Source organism: Sciurus carolinensis, chromosome 10 (assembly GCF_902686445.1).
Source record: "Sciurus carolinensis chromosome 10, mSciCar1.2, whole genome shotgun sequence".
NCBI lineage: Eukaryota > Metazoa > Chordata > Mammalia > Rodentia > Sciuridae > Sciurus > Sciurus carolinensis.
Genome location: NC_062222.1, coordinates 86,433,359 through 86,454,768, shown reverse-complemented (window position 1 = coordinate 86,454,768; position 21,410 = coordinate 86,433,359). Strand labels below are relative to the sequence as shown.

Sequence of the window (21,410 nt, the reverse complement as noted above, 5' to 3'; positions counted from 1 at the left end):
GTCTTTATGCCTGAGACAGGTCCTATCAGGGTCTGGCATCTCTTCTCCTGCCCACTCCATGTCTTGGGCTAATCCTATCCTGTGTGCTACAGGAAGGATATGATAGAGTAATCTAAAATGTCAGGGTTTTTTTTTTTTTTCCCCACTTAGGCCTATATCATGTTCATTTCCCATATATTATAGTTCATGTGTCTACACCACTCTCACATTCTGGATTCAGATTGGAGAAAGCATTGGAAAATAGCCCATCTTACAGATTACTGTATTCAAAGAAGAGTGTATGTTTATACCCCATGCATGCTTACTCCAAAGAATTCCACTAATATTATTTAAAAGGGAAGAAATACCATTATATTTGTCTCATCACACTATTTTTTTATATTTATTTCCATACTAGAAGAAGGAAGATAATCTTTGGTGTCATGTGGAAATTTGTTTATTATCAAGTCACTGAGATTCTTAAATGAAAGTGGTTTCATCTTATGGTGAAATAAAGATAATTTCTCTGTAAATGAGAAGGTTGTTAAAATCATTAACCATAATAAGAGAAGGAAAAAAGCAGTATTTCTTGCCTCTAAGATAAGGTAATGAAGGGTCTTTCTTCAAGAAGCTCTCATTTGATTTCAACTTCCTTTGTAAAATGTCATCAGCCTGCCTTTTTATAGTGTCTGCATTGTTAGAAGTAAACTGAAATTTAAGCAGTACATCTGCTTTCAAACCATCATTACTTGGCCTGAAAAACAAAGACACCAGAATGAGTGGGGTCCAAGCCATAGTAATCATGTTATACCTTCATACTTAAATATATTTAAAAAAGTACAACATAAATATTCTAGACATTTTATTGTCATGATTTTTTTCACTTTCCATATTAAACAGATGTTAATTCCTGTATGGTTCCCTGCTTATAAAACTTAATGACTTTGAGCGAGAGGAGACTATCTGAAAGTTCTAAATTTTTTTTCCTGGAAAAACACATCAAAAGTGTATGTTAAATCAACTAATTTTGTATGTATATCATATACGTGTGAATATATACTCATGTTTAAAAAATATGATAGTTGCTTACTGTAAAAAAATTTAGTAAAATTGAGAGTACTTAATGATTTTCAGAATCTTTAATTAAAATGCTAAAGTAATAGAATATATTTCACAATTACTCATGAAACACTCCCACTATAAATACTCTGTATAGGAGAAATAACAATTTAATAATGTTATGCTAGTTTTTCTTTTGGCGTAACTAAGATCTTTAGATCCTTCCCAAAAAGAAAACAATGAAAGAATAACTTGATAATTCAAAGTTTCCTTTTCCATTATACAAATTAATTAGTTGTGATTACCTAAAGTTGACAGCATGAGAATTGATGTAATGATGCTTTAAACTGGAAGTTTGAAATATCTTATCTATCTGAGGAAAGAAAAAAATCAGGATAGAATTTTGTTAAATATGAATTTCACACATTTCAAAATATCACAAAAATGCTTATTCAAAGCCTACTGTGATACAAATATTATTTACTTCAATATTGATATTATTCCCAAAAAGTTCATTTGTGCATAATCTTGTCATAAACTCGCCCTGTAATTGGATAATCATATTTGAACAACTTGCCATATGTTAAAAGATGATCAAAATGAAGAGTTGAATTAAGACAGGTATTTCAATAACCTATCTTAACATATACGAGGCTTTGGAGGTGCAGAGAATGAGTAACTTTGAAAGCTTGATATGTATGGACTCATTACCTGCTCATTAGTCAATATCATTCAATTATCAGTCTCTTGGATGTGACTGAAGGATCAGGTTTTAAGTTTTAGTGAAACAATTTAGGTTGAATTCGGATTCTGTGATAAATGATGGGAGGAGAACGTGTATGTATTGGACATTTCTCAAAAATCAATTATTTATCATGAGAAATGCAAAAAATGATTACATAGATAAGACTGTAAATGCCACTCTATGTTATTTTAGCTTTCCTCATGAGATAATTTCTCTGTGGTTCCTAGATTGAATTATGCCTTTATAAAATCGTAGCTTGGACTAGGACCTGTGGCTAACAAGCCTATGCATTACCATTGGCTCATTAAGCTGGCTTCTCAGGAAAACAACTGATCATATGCCAAACATTAAGTGAACCAAGGTCTGAATAGATAATTCCACAAATCAGAAAAGAACTGCCAAGTTGTGCAACAGGTTGTGTGTCAAACAAGTGCTTTCCTCTCATCTAATTTAATATATGTAATTTTCATAGAGAAGTGTTGTGTGATATCATACTGGACAGGTTGGTAAGAAGTTTATTAAGAAATCAATAGTTACTAAAAAATAAATGGCCATGTGTTTCCTTGTTGACCATGAAGGAAAATATTTTTTGGGTTGGGGAGCTGGTACCAGGAAATGAACTCAGGGGCACTCAACCACTGACCACATCCTCAGCCCTATTTTATATTTTATTTAGAAACAGGGTCTCACTGAGTTGCTTAGTGCCTCTCCATTGCTGAGGCTGGCTTTGAACCTGCGATCCTTCTGTCTCAGCTAGAAGGGAAACTTTTTTAGGGAAACAGTTTTATATATACATATGTAGTTTATATGACAAAACTAATACATGTGCATTGTAAAAATATGTATAAAGTAGTCAATATAGAAAACTATAATAAAAAGCATTAATACCACTTGTAAATCACAGTCTAGAGAACCAATTATTTATTTATATTTTTGGAATATGCACTTCCAGATTTAACATACATATGCATTGTTGTTATATGCTATTACATAGTATATTGTCTGTATTCTTGAATTTCAGAAGAAATCTGTAAATTTCAGTTTAGGTACTTGTTTTAATTATTTATTTTAGGGAAATACTTACTGTAGCTATAACATACTCTAAATCAGGGGTCACTAAACTGTAACTAAAGGTCAAATCTGGCCTGCCATTGCTCTGTATTGCCCATGATCTAAGAATGGTCTCCACACTTTTTTAATAGTTGAAAAAAATTCAGAAGAAGAGTAATACTTTCTGACATTTAACATTTTTCCAAAACTCAAATTTCAGTGTTCATAATAAAGTTTTAATGGAACATAGTCACACTCATTTGCTATGTATTTTCTGTGACTGCTTTCACAGTACAATGACAGCTGTAATTACACAAAGACTGTATGACTTGCAAAGCCAAAAATATTTAGTATCTTGCATTTTACAAAATAGTTTCCTGACTTGTGGTCTAAATTATTGCACTTCCTTTTCTATGTTGTCTCCACTTGCACTTTAGAGGGCAGGATCCATAATAATGAATGAGTCATTTACTTATTAATCATCCCCTTGATGAAATCCTACCATATGACAGGCTCTGAGAAGCACCAGGAATACTAGATAGAGCCAGCCCCAGCATGAATGAATTCACAAGTCCAGAGGGGGCTTAGACATACATAATAATAATGTTACTGTAAGGTGTTAAGGTCTAGAAAAAGGGCACTACATTTTTGTGAGAGCACTGGAAACAGATACTAATGTGAAATAAGACATTTCATGCTTTTTATTAAATGTGTCTATCTTTAGAAAACTCTGAGAGGTGGGTGACTTTATCTTCAGTTTATAGTCAAAACTTTGAGGAGTCAAGTTACTTTTTTAAAGTTGTTATGGTGACAGGATAAGATTGGAACATAAATCTAGATGTTTCCAACTCCATGGATTTGGGTTAAATACATAGTTCCATGTAGCAAAATATTCCAAATGCTGCCCTGCTTTTTTTTTTCCTTCTCTAATCAGAATTTCCTTAGGATTTGGTTTTGAAAAGACATTCCCATCCTACTCAGTTGCATTCTTCAACCCATTTCATCAGCTTCTTTTTCAGATTGTGAAATGACTGAAGAAATATTTTGAACTTGGCAGTAATGGTCTTCTATCTCTGATCAGTGCTGGGTACAGTAGAGCCTGTGGATATGGCTAAAATCTTCAGCAGAAGAGCTGTTCTGTGTGTTTCCACGGTATATTTTCAGAGTAGATGTTTGATGGAAGTTACCTAATGAAAGTGCATCAGGGTCATCTATAGAGGAGGTTCTTAATAAATGGTATGTGGTAATGTTGATTGTGCCTAAATGATGCAGCTATTTTTTAGATGACTCATATTTTGTTTTGTATTCTAGCTATTGGTTTTTCTGTTGGACTTATGTGTTTTAGTCTCTGGGTGCAATTATCTTTTGTTCGGTGTACTTTTTTCTAGACTTCCTGAAATAAAATTGGTTATAGTTGCTTGACTTAGGAAATAAAAATACAGTTAAATTTGAATTTCAGATAAATAATGAATGGTTTTTAAATTACAAATATGTTTCAAATACTACATGAAGATATTTTCAGGAGGACCTAAATTAAAATGTAACTGGGTATTGAATATTGTAATTTGCAACCTAGTTAAACACTCTGAATTTGCCTCTTGCTCTCATGAGATTGGTATATAAATCTAGATGTTACTGACTTAAAAGGTTGAGCTGACTCCAATTCAATATATTGCTTTCTGTAAAAAAATATCCCATACTCCTGTTCTCCATTCTACCACCACACCAGTCAAAATTTCCAGGGTAGCAATGATGACAGTAAAGCTCAGACTTACCTCATTATTGATTTTATTTTTCAGGTTAGTCCTAAGTTTTGAGTGTTCTACAGAAAAATCAGGATTATATTCAATATTGGTAATCCGGAAGGAGGCCTGGTAATACTGAGACTTCTGATCTGGAAGTAAAAACAGAAACAAATTATTTATGTCTAGTTTATTTGAAATGTATACACATAAGTAGAGGGGATGAAAACAAAAAAATCATTGTTATGGTTTGGATATAATTTATCCCCCAAAGGTTCATGTGTTGGAAATCTTATCCCCAATGTTGTTACTGAAGCATGGTAGAACCTCTAAGAGGTAGGACTTAGTGGGAGGCAATTGGCTCATGACTGCTCTTGTGACGAGTTTAATTCTGGTCTTGAAGAATGGGTTAGTTTTCAGAGGAGTGGATTAGTGAAAGTGGGTTGTTACAAAGAATCAAGACCGGTCCCTCCCTTGTCTCTTGCTTCCTCTCTTGTCACCTGATTTCTTCTGTAGGTACTACTCACCTCTTATATGTTCTCTTATGCTGATGCTGTTCACTATGTTGTGATGTAACCAAGGGTCCCTTGCCAGGTACAGTCACCCACTCTAGCCTCTAGAATTGTGAGCTAAAAAAGCCTCTTTTTAAAGTACCAGCTTCAGATATTTTGTTATAGCAACACTAAGCAGACTAAGACAGTCATGTAATTGATGAACGACTAAATATGAAGCATTCAATAGCTGTGGCAAATATCTTCCCCTTCCCCTTCTTTAAGATCACATGTTTTCATAGTCACCATGGTTTTAAATTGTATTCTGACACCTATTTGTGATCACTTTTAAGCTACTAATTAATGGTGGAATATCTCATAAATTGACCTCAAAGTTAAAATTTCTACTAAAACTGTTTTTGCTCTCATATTGAGTATTATTGTAATATAAAATAACATAGCATGTAAATATGTGCATTGTTTGAGAGATACTATTGTAGGAACCATACCAGATTTTAAGTGCTTGAAATAATTTTTATGCATTAAGCATTATTATTTCCCAAATGTATGTAAAATTACTCAAATTCAAATTTCATTCTTAAATATTAGAAAATATTAAAGTTTTGAAATAGAGTCTTCAAATTTCCAAAAAACAATGGGATAGATACTTACCATATGCCAAAAAATAAACAAGGAGACCAATAATCATTGCCAGAGCCAACACGACAATTGTGATAATAATGGCAATCGCCCATGGTTTCAATGAACTTCTTCTTCCACTCAGTATCCCTGGTCTTTTGAAAAAGAGATACATATTAAAAACAAATAGGACTTTATGACTATTCTTTTTGGCGTAGAATATTGTTTTCTGTAATTCTTGGTTCATATTATACTTGCTAACATTTGGATGTGTTATTTTATAGAATACTAGAAAAAATTCTATGAAAAGTTGAGTTGGCATTTAATTTTATATTTTGACATTAGAAAGTCAGCATTATTCTACAATGAACTGTTATTTCACATATTTTCTGTCCATAATACTATATGTTCTGAAATTTAGTATTTTTGTAAGCAAACTAATATCATGTATTTGGCCCATTTGCTTCAGATCACAATGAACTGCAGGAAGCATCTCAGTCACTCTTCTCATGCTAACACGAACAGATGGAAGTCCAGAGATGACTGAAACCTCCTAGTTAAATATTGACAAAGCCAGACATATTGGGCTGTTAGAGCTTTGTTTCATACCTTTATACTTAAACTCACAGCTCTCATTTTTAGGAGGTACAATCTGTGATGCATATGAAGAACATCTAAAATATAGAAGATTTAAGAAAATAAAATAGAAGAAAATTATGAAGAAAAAATAATTAGAAAAACCAAGAAAAAGTTATTGATATTATAAACAAACAAGTAAATGGTGATAACTTGAGACACTGGGCCCAGTACTCTGGTATGACATGATGATATTATCTATCACATAGGGTTACATTTCAAGTCTGTGATTTTTATAGATGATATTGCTTAGGATATGGTCACATCTATTTGAGTAAGCGTAAACTCAATTTAAAGAAAAATATTAAGACAATAATAGTATCAGTGACTACTATTTCATATATGGTAAAAACATGAAAGTGGTAAGCAAATTGATATTTTGGACAACCTTGTGGAAACAGGGTGCTGTGACAAAATTCTGTCCCATGCCACTGTCAGGGACCTCGGTCTAAAAAAAATTTTCTGAACAATATGGAGTTGAGGCAGGCTAGCTTAATGCCAATATGTGTTGTCCAGTGAAAAGGGAAAGTAGACAGGAATATGGTTCTGAGAATTCAAGGTGCTGGTTCTTGTTCTGTCAAAATTGTACATGAACAAGAAGAATTACTTTTCTGGGATTAATGCCTGGTAGTAGTAAAGAGGAAAGCCAGCCCCAGTAAATAACTGAAGAAATCAGTTTAGGGAATGATAATTTGGAAGGAGGGAAATGCTTTCAATGTCCTTGATTTTGGGCAAATGGGAATTCATAGGTAGTTTTCAATCCCAGAACCTTCAACTGGAGCTCTGCTAAGTATTCAGGTAGCACTAATTCTGAGTTCAGCTGGGTTTCTGAAAAGATCTAGAGTCACACTGGCCTATGACTTTTTGGTTGGCGGCAGGAGAAAAGCAATACAATCTGCAAACATCTAAAGTGTCTTAAGAAGAGTGGGAATGAAACTTGGCACAGGTAAGAGCTGATGAAAATACCCATCTACTTTATTAATAGAAGCCATGGCAATCATGAACACATTCAGTTGATCTTTAGTGAGTTCCTTCCGCATGCCAATTAATCATCTGCTACAGATTCAAAATGATAAAGATACATTCTCATATCTTCAAGGATGTATAATCTAGTCACATGAAATAACTACTATAATTAAAGTGCTACATGTCATTGTGGAATTATGCCCAAAATGCTATCAGAGATGAGTGGATGCAAATGGTTTTTGCCTAAAAGAAGTTGTCAGGTGAACTGGGCTTTGAAGGCTGATGAGGAGCAATTAATTGGCAAGGCTGACATGTACCTCAGGAAGAGGGAACAGCATAAACAAAGACAAAAACAGAGTATGCAGTTGAGATGGTAGGTAGGCCTACTTATTTATTAGCTAGCTCCAGAGGTATTGATTAAGAATTACTATGTACAAAACAGGGGAAGATGGAGAAGAATCTTTAGTAGCTCTTCTCTTAGAGGAATTTATAGTCTTATAAAGGAGGAGTACAGTGTACACCAACTGCTACCAGAATTGCAGAAAATTTCTAAGAGAATTCCAGAGAAGAACTAATACTTCTTTTTCTAGAGGATAAAAAGACTGTTATAGTTTCCATGTGAGGTGTCCCCCAAAAACTCATGTGACAGGCAACACAAGAAAGTCTAGAGGTGAAATGATGGATTGTGAGAGCCTTAACTAATCAGCACATTGATCCACTTAAATGGATTAACTGGGTGATCACTATAGGCAGATAGGGTGTGGCTGAAGGAGGTGGGTCCCTGGGGACATGCCTTTGGGGGTCTAGATTTTGTTTCTGGTGAGCTGAGCTGAGTCTCTCTCTGGTGGCCATGTCCTGAGCAGCTTAATGTTCTGTCTCACCTCAGGCCCAAAGGAATGGAGTGGGTTATCTATGGACCTGAGACCCCTGAAACCGTGACCTCCAAATAAACTTTTCCTTTTCTAAAATTATTCTTGTTAGGTCTTTTGGTCACAGAAGTAATAAGGCTGACTAAAACAATGACTAAAAAAATAATTTTTTTAAAGGTTATAAACGCTGGACCCACCCTCTTCATGTCTTTCTCTCTGAGTCAGATATAGAAAACAATTCATAAAGAGGAAGCTTATTTTGCAACAACATTTACATCTTCCAGAAGATGTGATTAGTCGTTGAATTATTATGCTTCTAACAGCAGAAACATCATTGTGACCAAATAATAGTCTTGGGTGTCACAAGTGAAAAATATTTCAGTTTATTTTCTTAATCATGCAGAGACACTCCAAAATATTTATTCCTAAATTTTTCAAACTAAAATTTTTCTCCCTATTTCTATTTACAATAACCTAAGTTTAACTTAAACAGTGACTAATTTCAATGACTATTCTAGACAGGTGGAAGCATGTGCCTCTTAGGTAAGTGGTAAATATTTGTCTATTAAATAAAAGAATGTACAGTAAAGTGGGAGACAGTCATAAGCTATTTGAAACACAAAATCAGAGAGTTTTATTGGAGATGAATTTTTTCATCCATGGCAGGAGGAAAAATGAAAGTAAGCATTTATCTGGAATCATATTACGATTACAAATTTTATTCTTAAAAAAATCATTAAAGAACATTTCCCTTTTCTTTCCTTCTTGGCTTTTGCCTTTCTCTAATCTTTCCATTAGCAAGCATTTAGCTTTGGTCAGACTATGCCAGTGAGAGGACTAAATGGGTTCATTGTATCCCAGGAAAATCCAGCCTCAGCATACTGTCTGATGTGAAAAAAAGGAAAAACTATAAGTGACCTCATCCTTACACAGGATTCATCCCACCATGACGGTGAGCATGACAAAAGCTATCCATTGTCAGAGTCAAAGCAGTTTCGAAAAGCATTCTCCTTTTATTCCCTTCCCTACCTTCATTTAAATTCCAAGTGGTTTCATTATCTATACTATCTCAGAGTCTGTGTTTGTAAAATCAAACTTCAGAAGAATAAAAATAACTCTCCTTGCTTTTTCAGTATGTCCTTTTCTTTCAATGTTACCATCTTTCACCAAGGTGCATCTTCAGGTTCTGTTCTCATAGATAAATCTAGCATCTATTCTCTCCTGGAGATTTTCAAATACTTTATTTAATCAAAATGCTGTCACCTAGTGATTTAGAGGTGAAGAATAAAAGAATACAATGAGACTTTCATAAAATTGGTGATGTGGGCACAAACAAAGTCGTGGAAAAAGTAAATGAGACATTTTCTTTTCATAAAATTATTACATTGAATATAATTTGTCTCAGCATTCCTATTTGAACTTGGTATCATATTGGATAAGCAATCAGAACATCTTTATTCTGACCATAAAAACCCATTTTAAACATGATACAGATTAACAAAAATAAAGGAATGCAAAAAGATATACCATGTAATAAAAATCAAAGAAAGGTAGAGTAACCATATTCGTGTCAAAACTGTTCAGAACAAGGAAAATTAATAGGGATAAATAGTAACATTATATAGTAATAAAGGGTAAATTCACTAAGAAAATATAATCCTAAACATGTACACAACTAACAACTGTACACCAAAAATATTTATGGCAAAACTATTAGAATTCAAAGAAGAATTAGACAATTCTTCCACAATTATACCAGGAGACATATATACTATGGACATGCTTTTGATATATATGTACATATATATCACTAATTAGTACAAGTACATAAAAATCAGCAAGAGTATAGAAAATGTGAACAAAATAATCCACTAATTTGATAAAATCGACACTTATTAAGATAATACATAATAGAGCAAGTAGAACAGAACATGTAAGTGGAATATTAGCCATTGATTGTCAGCAGCAAGGGTTCAAGGGCAGAGCAATAGAAGAGAAGGAGAAAATTTAAGGAGGCACTAAAATTTTACTACGAGAGAGACTTGTTTTTAAACAGAACTTGTGTTTTCTTTTACTTTTCATGTTCTAGCAAGCAGTATGCTTTGTTTTCATAGCCCCACATTATGCAAATAAGAAAGACATAATGTTTCATAACTGAAAAGTTGACTCATGTCATAATTAAAGTGTTATTAATATTATTATTAATACTGTTATTATTAATATTATTTAAATAACCAGTGTTTAGTAGATAAGAGTTCAAAAGGGAGTAATTAAGGTCAGAGAGTAGTGCTACCCGAATCCTCTGTTCATTAATGCAAATTTATTGGAATCATCTTAAGAAAATAGTCTAAGGAATTTCAGAGAATTGAGAGTTTTAAAACCCAATAAGGACCAAAAAGAATGTACAAACCATTGACAGAAACTATTGAAGACATCATGACTGTTCAGTTCCTCTCCAGCATTTCTGCCAATATTGCTTGTTTTTGTTTTGTTTTCTTTTGTTTTGCAAGGAGGTGGGGTTCCTGCTTTCCTATTAATGTTTTCTGTTAAGCTTCATTCATCCTTAGAAGCCTTTTTTCTTACTGCCATTATACAATAAATTTCAATCTCTACAAGAAAGCAGAGCTTGTTTTGAAAGTTGAAACAGTTGGGGAATAGTTTTTATTTAAAAAATAAAATTTGAAGCTTGAAAATAAAATCAACCAAGGTCTTCCTTGAGTGAGAAAGAACTTTTGAAATTTCTTCTGACTTGTTCTTATTATTTTTTCTACCTCGGTCTGTTCATTTCTTCTCAGATCACGTTTCTTATCCCCTTCCATTCTCCCTCTTACTTTTTAGTTACAGGTTTTAAAACAAAAATAGGCCTTAATAAAATTATTCACAAGTTCCCAGATTACCTGCTCTCTGAACCTTGAAATCATATGACATCTCCCTCTCCGGGTCTCCTTCACCCTTTCAGTCCACCTCTGACTTGTTTTTCCCTTGTGTCTTTGCATTTCCCTAACCCATCCTACCTCAAGCATTCAATATGTTTCCTTTGACAGTTATAGGAAGCACTAACTGGTCTCTATTTCCAGATAACCTCCCCTCCAATACATCCTACAATGTTGTTGCTACTCAAATTATCTTTCAGATACAAATCCCGATGATGTGATTTTTCTTATTCAAAAATTCTATATTCTCTTTATATAGGTTGTAAACTCTTTTACCTAAAAGTACAATAAATAATTATAGAGATCTGATTATATACTAAAAACTGGTATCACTGCCAGGAGAACTGTTGTGAAGAGCACAGACAAGATCCCTGCTGTCATGGAGCTCATGGTTACTAGAGGAGACCAAAATAAAAAAAATAAAGGTAATCAGTTTTGACATGTGAAAGTAAAATTCATTAATGCGTGACTGGAAACCAGAGGCTGGGGGCAGGGAGTATGGGGTGCTTGACTGGGTAGCAGGAGTCATTTGTGAAGAAATGTCATTGGAGCTGAGAGATGAATTGGAAAGAAACAGGCTTAAGAAAAGCTGAAGAAAGAGCAACCAGGTGGCAGCAAGTCCTGAGAGCTGGACAGGAGTGAGCTTGTTGAATTTCTGCAGGAAATGAAGCCAATGTGGCTGAACTGCAGTGAATTCCAGAAAGGGTGGAGAAGGTTGGCCACAAAGGATCAGATCACAGGGCCTATGGGAGGTAAAGGCAAGGTGATACTAATTCTAAGAAGGCCAGTGGTAGCTTTAAATGTGTGAGAGAGGTGGTATAATTTACATGTTTAAAAGAAAGTTCTTTCATTTGCTGAGTTCACCTGACTTTGGTGTTCTTAATGTACAGTGCTTCCCTTCATCTGTGCTATTCTGATCCTTACATTCACCCAACCTAGTGCTTTGCTCACAACACCTACTCCACCTAAAATACCTGCTTTCCTCTTTCCCCAGCTACCGGTGTTGGCATTTCTGGAAATCTTTCAGTGTGCTGCTCTAATGCCTTCTTTTTATCTTAGAAGCCCTTTTCGTTCATGGATCTGCACAGTTAACAATTCTCTTGAAGTTTCCTATGTTATTTTTGTTGCTCTTCATATTATCACATTGGTCATATTCTGTCTGCTGTCTCATATACTCGTGTCACTGAGCTTTCCTTTCTCTCTATTTTAAACTGTCCATTCCCAGAGTTATGCCATTACCAACGACTTCATTTTTTCCATAATATAAACTACCCAATTCCCATCTTTCCACCTTATTACGTTATTCCTTGTTTTCAGTCCTAGTGGGCCTTGAACTTACTGACCCTACCACCTGTGCCCTACCTCTCCTTACTCTCAAGTCAGCATCACTCTTCTTTCCTAGCATAAATCCCATGGGCTCTCATTATCTCATTATACTCACTCTCTGGCACACACCCTCAGACCCACAACTTTCTCTCATTTTGTCATAATCATCTAATAAAACCTAAGCACTGGTTAAAGAAAACTTCCTACCTATTTTGCCTTTGCACAAATGTGGTTGGGAAAGTATTCTGATAAGTCTTATTTTAAATTCAGGTCAACTAACCTCAAATTGTCCCTCAGTACTTCCTTGCCATCATACAAATTTAGTTTTTCTTCCTCCTAATTTAAGTAGTAGACAATAATTTTACACCTTTTCTTCTTAAATCTCCACTACCTCCTCCTTCATCCTCACCCCCAGCTGATGAACTTGATGAACTTGATTTCTTTGCACTGAGAAAATAGAAATAATCAGAGCAGAGCATGAACAACTCCACAAACACATCTACTTTTTGTGTACCTTATTTCTGTGCCTCTGTTCTCTATCTCTCTTATTACTACAGTAACGTTGAACACAGTTCTCGGTCCATGTGAACATAAACTCTGGTTAGTTCATTGAACTGACATTGCTGTTTTCTGCAGAGCTGATACAGTGTAAGTGAGGTGAATACGGGATAGGGAGTGGAAAGATTGGGTTCCAGTCTTATCCTCCTGCACTTGCTCTGAATCACTTTGGAAAGGGGAAGTCAAGAATTAATACAGTTATCTAGATAATTAAGATGAAAAGCTCTCACCTTTTGTTAATTGCCCAGATAGTTTTCTTGATATTCCACTGATTTGCATATTGTTGTCTGTCTGCAATCTATCTCATATTAGGAATGTTCTCTAGGCTGATGTTATCTTTGGAGCAAGAACAAGACTGAGAGTTGCCTATTTACGCCTTTGCATTTCCTCCTGAGCTTTATCAAGATATTGATGAAATGTGTATATATTTAAGGTGTATAATATGACATTTGGTATATGTATACATTGTGAAATTACTACCAAAACCAAGCTAATTAGCATGTCTTTTGCTCCACAGAGTTGCCATTTTTATGTGTGTATTGTGAGAATAATTAATGCCTACTCTCCAGAAACTTTCAATCCTATTATATGTGTAAGTTCCATATTGTATGTTAGATTTACTGAACATTGAGCACTCTCATGTCCCAGACATCTAAGAAAGATGTTTGAAGACAATGCGATAATACACAGTTCTTAATTGTCAATGGGTTCAGGGGGAAATAAGTAGTTTTTTTTAATATGATATTCAGCATCTTTCATCCAACTCAGCAATTCTCACATAATGTTGAAGAGAAAGCAGGCAAGATTTTTCCCATGTTACTTTTTTCTTTATAGTGGTTACATAATCCTTGCTAGCTCTTTAAGAAGTGTATGTGATAGGAAGAACCTGGGTTATTTTCAGACAGGATTTCTTGGTACTCACAAGTGATGTGAAGTAAACTCACTTATCAGTGCCTAAGGTTATTATTCTGTAAAAAAGGAGATGATTCCTACAAAGCTATTGTGAGAAAGAGGAGATGGAAAGTGTTCCCTCAATATTAGCAATTATCAGACTTAATTAAAGAAGTAGCTGTGACTGATTGACCCTGTGGAACAGAATTCCATGGTTTGAAAATGGAAATAGTTAATAACTGCTCTGATCAAGATGGTTTAGTCATATAAAAAATCTTTCTCATTTTGGAGTTTCCTGTCAACATTATAATCAAGGGATGTCTGTCTGGATAATTCTCTTATCCCCACTTTCCTGTTACTCATCCTTGCATTTTAGTGACAAGATACCAGCCAGAGGGTGACTGTTACCTCTGCTAAACATAAATGGCATTTGCATATATCTGATAAACTATCCTAATTATTGGGAACTCTTTCTGCCTGATACATCTGCATGGTGTAATAGAGCTTCATAAGAATGGTTTTAGAGTGTCTTAGGGCCCCAGAAAATGTAGGGAGTGGTCTTTTACTCAAGGTTGCCCCACCTTATTTCAAACAGGTTTGGGAGAACAAAAGGTGAAGCATAAAGGTGAAGCACAGGTTGTACTACTAATAATAACAATGATAATTAGTAGCTTTCATTTTTGAAGCACTTTACAGGTCATAAAGAACTTAACATGCTCCATAACTCTCAGTTTACCCAACAACTATGTGAAGTTTATATGGTAAATATTGCTATGCCCATTTTTCAATTCAGGTTACTGAAGCTAAAGAAATTTTCCCAAGAAAGTAAGAGCAATAACTAATCCATCCCACCTAAATTCCAAATCTTCTGTTTATTAACACTTTCCTTTGTACAGCCTAGATTTTAATGCAAAACTACCACTCCAAAGGGGCACATTAGAAAACAGAAGCCTGAGAACTGGGAATAAGTTTTGTTGAGCAGAATTATACTACGTCATAATTTTATTATTTTCTGTAGATTTGAAAGAAACCCAAACTCATAAAAATGACGCATGGTCAAAATTAAGAGCACTAGTATTGTGTGGGTTTGCCATGGCAACCGAGGAGAGAGAGACAGGCCTGGGTCTTTAGGTATATGCCTCAAGATAGTGAGGACACTGTCTGGGCAGTGACCCTCAGGTCACCCCCCAAAAAGGGAGAAGACCAGGAAATGATTACTCCTCTTGAAGAAGCTAAAACCTTTTAGGGAAGAGAATTAGTTCACTTATAAATGTAACACAAGAAGCTATTCTGTTGGGTCTGTTCTCAGAATTTTGAATAGGAATTCAAGTGGAAAAATTTTAGTAAAAATGTAGTCAGGAAAAAATTAAAAATGAGGAGCTGGAACAGTGGGTACCAATAACTTTTTAAACGAGTTTTACTGTGGATGGGAAGAGGGAGGCAAGTTATCTATGAATATGAAGTTAATAGATAAATTTATTTTCTTATGGATCAGAGAGTTTTAAATATACTTAAAATGCTAAAAACTAACCATCAGATATTCTGAAGTTGGGAGGGAGATTGAGTGCAGATCATTTTTAATGTTCATGAATTAAAGAGTACTAGTTTAGTTGATATGATAATTATCTTTTGTGTAGATTGAAAGTGGTCATATAGTCAGGTGCAGTGATGCATGCCTGTAATCCTGGCAGCTCGGGAGACTGAGGAAGGAGGATTTCAAGTTCAAAGTCAGAATCAGCAAAAAGCTAAGCAACTTAATGAGACCCTGTCTCTAAATAAAATACAAAATAGGGCTGGGGAAAGTGGCTCAGTTCTAGAATGCCCCTGAGTTCAATCCCTGCTACCAAAAAAAAAGGGGGGGGGGTCATAAATAAGCTGCGTATGGTGGCACATGCCTACAATCCCAGCAATTTGGGAGGCTGAGGCAGGAGCATTGCACATTCAATGCCAGCCTCGGCAACTTAGCAAGACCTTGTCTCAAAATAAAAAAAAATAAAAATTAAAAACATGGTGGGGATATATCTCGGTGGTTAAGTTGCCCCTTAGCTCAATCTCTGAGACCAAGAAAGAAAAAGTTGTCATATATTGACATTTTCGTCTGATTCAATCTAATAAATTGGGGAAACTTGTATGACTGTAGGGTCTTCTTGAGAATATGAGTAAAGATCTGAGCAGAAAGTTTTGTGTTTGATATGAGAAAGTTGAAGGCATTCTTATCTAATCAATCAACCACATTATCTCTCTGAAGTAGTAGAAGATGAGACAGCAGGTGATGAGAACTGGAAATTAGAGGAAGATGTAAAAGTTGGAATAATGAAAATGATGAAAAAAAATTGGCAAGAGAACTTCATGGAGTTCATGATAGCAATAAAGAATCTGTTTAATTGAGGACCCGAAGGATCACAAGAGAAACAAAGATGTGTGTGGGTATGTATACGAATGTGCGTGTGTGTGTGTATTGAGGGTGGCAACTGATACATATAATAAATTTTAAAATTAGAGGAATAAATGAGTTTAAAAAAAACTCTGGAGCATTAGCAGCAAGATTGTAAGAAGGAAGTTTGGAACAGTGATAGAAATCCAAAGTTATGATTCAGAGAGAATCATTTCCAGTCATGACAAATACAGGGTGGAGATATGAGAGCAGTACTTGAATAGAAGATTATACAGATGAGAACATCAAGGAAATAAATGACTAGGATGTTGTGTATCTACCACAAGGCACTGATGCGACCTAGGGCAAATGTAGGACTTGGGAGTGGAAAGGAGTTTGGGAAGGAAGTACAAAATCTTCAATAAATAGGGGGCATAACCATGGGGGCTATAAGGTTAACACTGAACAAGGACAGTACAATTATAGGAAACTCGAAGGACTGAGACAATTTTACAAGACCAAGGAGGGTAATGGTCTGAAATGACAAGGACAGCAAAGATTAAATCCTCAACCAAGAAGTTATCTTGGAGTATGGGAGAGTGAAAAACCCATATGTGAGAAGGCCACAAAGAATCATATCCTGAGGAAAGAACTCAGGGGATTTTAGGGAGTAGTCAATGAAACAAAGAAATTTAGCAGGTACTGTAGTTGGTTAATCATGGAATGGCATTTCAGGAATTGTGAAAGTGTTTATGCAGAAAAGAATTTATCTTACGGAAACAATTTTGACTGGGCAAAAATTATCCAGTGGTATGTTTATTACTAAGGATAATAATGGTGGTAATATATGAATAAGTGGAATATTGACTTCAATTTCTATTGAAAAAATTTTTAAAATGAAATACATTTAAATATTATCATGACACTTTCCTGTAAAAATACCTAATTTTATAAATTAACCCAGATATGTTTGTGTCTTATTTAAAAATATATATGATTAAAATGTGAATGTACATATATATGTGTATATACATGTATATATATGTGTGTGTATATATATATGTTCTGATAAAGTTATAATTGCATGTTTAAACTTGAAATTATGCTACTTTGTCTATATTAATTACTCTTGTTTGGTTTGGGGACATCTCATTTTTCATCTAGTACTACACTGACAATGATGAACTCCTAGCCCAAGGAACTGTCACAGAAGATAAAAGGAGATTCTCACTTAAATGGCAAATTTGGTCTCCAGATTTAAATTATTGTGGTCTACATTTACACCTTTTTCACTTGACAAAATCCTTTTATGGGGAAAATAAATTAAAATTCACTGTAGGGTGTTACTACCTGTATGAGATAAAGAGAAATGTAATTATTCCAAACTTCACTGTAGGAATGAAATCATCTGAAGAGTCTATATCACAGTTACTCATTTTTAGGAAAGCAAGTAAGAATTAAATGCTACAGATGTATTTATGCCTATTGACATCACTACAGAGTAGCTTTCTAGAAAATGAATAAAATATTTCTACAAAAAATGGAGTCTATAAAAATGGGGTAAAGTCTATTTGAGTGAAGGGGAGGAGACCCAAACAACTAGGAGATAAGTTGTTTGTTGGAAATTACTTACAAAAAAATTTGAAGAACAGTAAGTTAGTTCACTAAAATATATGTGCCAAACAATGTACTCAATACTGGTGCGTACAAGAAAAAAAAAGATAATATTTTCTTCACATAACTTTCATGTGACAAAAACTAATAAAGATCTATTTGTGTGTTCCAAATGGAGAAAACCCTCCAAAGCACTGATTATTTATGGGAAGAGGAGAAATGGCTTTTCAGCACCTCTGCCCATCCTCACTACATTCACCGCTCACTTTCCTCTGAACCACAAAACCGAGGAAAACAAAACCCAACACTGCACAAACATAGGATGTGGGCATACTAATTATATAACTAGAAAGTAAGACTGTGGGATTTTCAAGAATTTTGGTCCTGGGGAGGATAGTTTTGAAAATCTTGAAAACAGAAAACAGAAATATAAAAGCTTACATGATTCTGGGCCTATTAACCAGACACAGGTCTTCTGCTTTCCCAGAGGTTTATTTCATTCTATTTCCCCAGTTTTCTTCTTTTTATGTGACTGAAACTCATCTGTTTACCTTTCTAGTGGATTTATTTTGCCTTTAAGTAGTCATAATACAAAATTATATTTAGATAAGTCCTAATGGAAACATAATTTTAGCTGCATGCCCCTCATGCCAAGAACAGCTCCCAGCACATAAAAGTACTTGAATCAGAGCACAACCGTGAAAGAGAAAATAGATTAAATTGTTTTTATTGGTATCATATCATCCTTTTTCCCCATATGGATTAGAAATCCTTTTAAGTAAAAATAGGAAGATGTTTTGTCTTTTAACGGAATAAACTTTAATTTTGGTGGAAAGGTGAGCAGGTGGAAAGGGAACATTTTGTATTATCTATTTATTTTATTTTTTAAGTGGTGGATTATGATTAAACATAAAAGTAAGATTTATTGTGGTCTATTCATGCATACACATAAGACACTTTGGTCAAATTCAGAAAAGGGGAACACTTTAAATTATAGGGGAGAATAAAATTAACTATCAGGGGGATTGTGGTCTGAAAATTCACTTGTTTAATTGAATTTTATATACAAATATTCAGTTATTAATAATAAAGAAAAAAAGTACAACTCTGTTTATAAACTTTTAAAAAACACGTGAAATTCCCTCATTATCTTGAGTGAGTTGCACTAATTTATTTCATATTTATAGGTGAAGAACTAATGCTCAATGTCAAAAAATATAAAAAATGCATAATTGATTAGAAAGGAAAATGAGGGCTAAAATATGTTTAAGATTTAACTGTATTTTGTAAATTTAAAAATTATTAAATTACAAGAATCTTGGAATTATATTTGCTTCTCACTTTTTATATGCTTATATAAAATTATTCTTATATTATTTCTTAATTTAAAAATTTAAAGTAGCAAAACACATCTTTAAATTAAAATTTTTAATTTTTTGAGTTTCAGGTATATTCAATTATATTTATCAGTTTCAGAATGGGGCTAAATTCAATATTTCCTATACATGAAGATATTTCCTCTCTTTTTCATGTATCAATTTAATGTACAATTTAGGAAGATAGCATTACAGATTCTAAACTCGTGGGTGAGCTTGAGAAACACACCCTTCTTTGTGTCATTGCACTGCTATAAGCTTACAAATCCACCCCTGGCTCTGTTTTTCCTTTTTCTCTCTCTGTATCTCTCTCTGATTATCTCATTGTCACATTAAACTTTTCAATTAAAAATTCAACAGCGAATTAAATTTTAAACTGATCCATTATTACATTTTCCAAATCTTAAAGGTAAAAATCATTAGCATGGCTTCCTGATAGAGTATTATTACTATGTCATTTTCCCCAATAAAAGAAGAGCAAAAGTGATTAAAATAATCACAAAAGTGATCAAACTAATTCACAATTTGTATTAGCAACCACAAACACAAAGAAAAATCTTTTAAACATGAAATAAAATTAAACTTACTGATACATCACACACTGATGAGAATGTAAACTCCTCCACCTCTGTGCTGCTTTGTGATTTCTCGTCAAATGAGTAGTATCCAGTGTATTTTTTCATACTTGTAAGCTGACTGAAGTTAATACTTAAGGACTTAAAAAAAACTAGTTTTACAAGTTGGTAAGGGTAAATGTTAACCAATAGTACGGTTTGAGGTGAAGACTCACTTGGTAAATCTTTGTTACGGGAAGTTAAGAATTTCCTGGTTATGGCTAATTAAAATCAAGCGAGAAATAATTTCAAGTCTAAACCCTAAGCCACACCCGTTGATGCTTTGAGAAGTTTTGTATTTGCTTTTCAAGAGGTAGCACTCTTCCTTCTGAGTCAAGACAAGTCTGGTCTCTGGTCCATCCATCCGTTTCTACAGGAGGCAAGTTTGAAATAAAATCAGCTTTCCTGAGACTTTTAATGACCCTTAACTAATACAATGGCATAGTGCTCTTTATATCTGGCTCAGTAGTTCATTTGTCTATTCTAAAGGTGGATTCTTCTTAAGGTGGAAAAAGTAATACATATATTGAGCCAACTGTCATCTTAAAGATCTTCACCATCTAATCATCTCTTCTCTGTGTACTCAACTTTTCAGCCACATCATTGTCTACTTTCTTTGACTTAGCCGAGCCTTCTTGTCCAATTGAGTTTTTGTCCCACATGTGGAAAATGTCTTTTCTTTCTGTTACAGTTTGCAATTCAAAATCCACTTCACTGTTAATGTCAATTCATATATTTAATTAGGATCTGTCTGCACTGGTTCCATAGACTCTGAAAGTCTCTAAGTCAACTTCTCCAAAATGTTCTTTCCTCTTATATCCTTACCTATCACACAACCTGGACAATGCTTTACCCACACTTTTCCTTCAAGTAAGCTTCTAACTTTAGTTTTACTTATTTTAGAGTTTTTGAACCCACTTTTTCCATTAGTGAATGATTTGAGGATTAAAGTTGTGATGTGTTTCAATGAACTTACTAGTACCCCTGCAAATACTAAGGCATTCTAGCCTTATTGAGTCTTTTTGGTCATCATTCTGGCAGTTAATATTCCCAGTTATTTTTCTACTCCCTCTTTTTGAAAAAATGTTTTTGACAAAATCAGGGATGTGTCATAATTACAAATGTTAAATTAATATAGAGTTCAAACTGGCTAATTAATTTAAAATTCTACACTTTTATCAACTTTATAATCTTGTTTGATAATTTACCACAACCTAAGCTGTCTAAAAATTATTTATTTTTATTTTATAAGTCCAAGTAAGCTTAACTTTATTTTCTGCTTAGATTCTCAAAAGTTGAAAGCAAAGTACATACCTGACTGTGATGAAGAATCACTTCCAAACTCATTCAGCCAATGGCAGAATTCAGTTCCTTGTAGAAGGAGTAAGGGCCCTCTTTCCTTGCATACTATGAGTCAGGGTTGTTCTCAGTCGCTAGATGCTGCCAACATGCCTTAGCACATGGTCCCTTCATCTTCAAGGAAACAATAGTACATCTCCTCACACTTGGAATTTTTCTTTTCCGCTATTAGGATAAGTACATAATTCT

The 21,410-nt window shown here is 34.2% G+C and overlaps 1 protein-coding gene across 1 annotated transcript in view; it reads right to left on the bottom strand.

The window, feature by feature from the left end:
* The window catches only part of LOC124994025 (transmembrane protease serine 11G-like), a 36,270-nt gene extending 16,412 nt beyond the window's left edge, over positions 1 to 19,858 (bottom strand). Inside the window, 5 exon segments of the mRNA XM_047565654.1 lie at positions 573 to 733; positions 1,344 to 1,411; positions 4,609 to 4,727; positions 5,739 to 5,860; positions 19,836 to 19,858. Of these exon segments, the coding sequence (XP_047421610.1) occupies positions 573 to 733; positions 1,344 to 1,411; positions 4,609 to 4,727; positions 5,739 to 5,860; positions 19,836 to 19,843 (478 nt within the window). The 5' untranslated portion in view covers positions 19,844 to 19,858.
* Between the last annotated feature and the right edge of the window lie 1,552 nt (positions 19,859 to 21,410).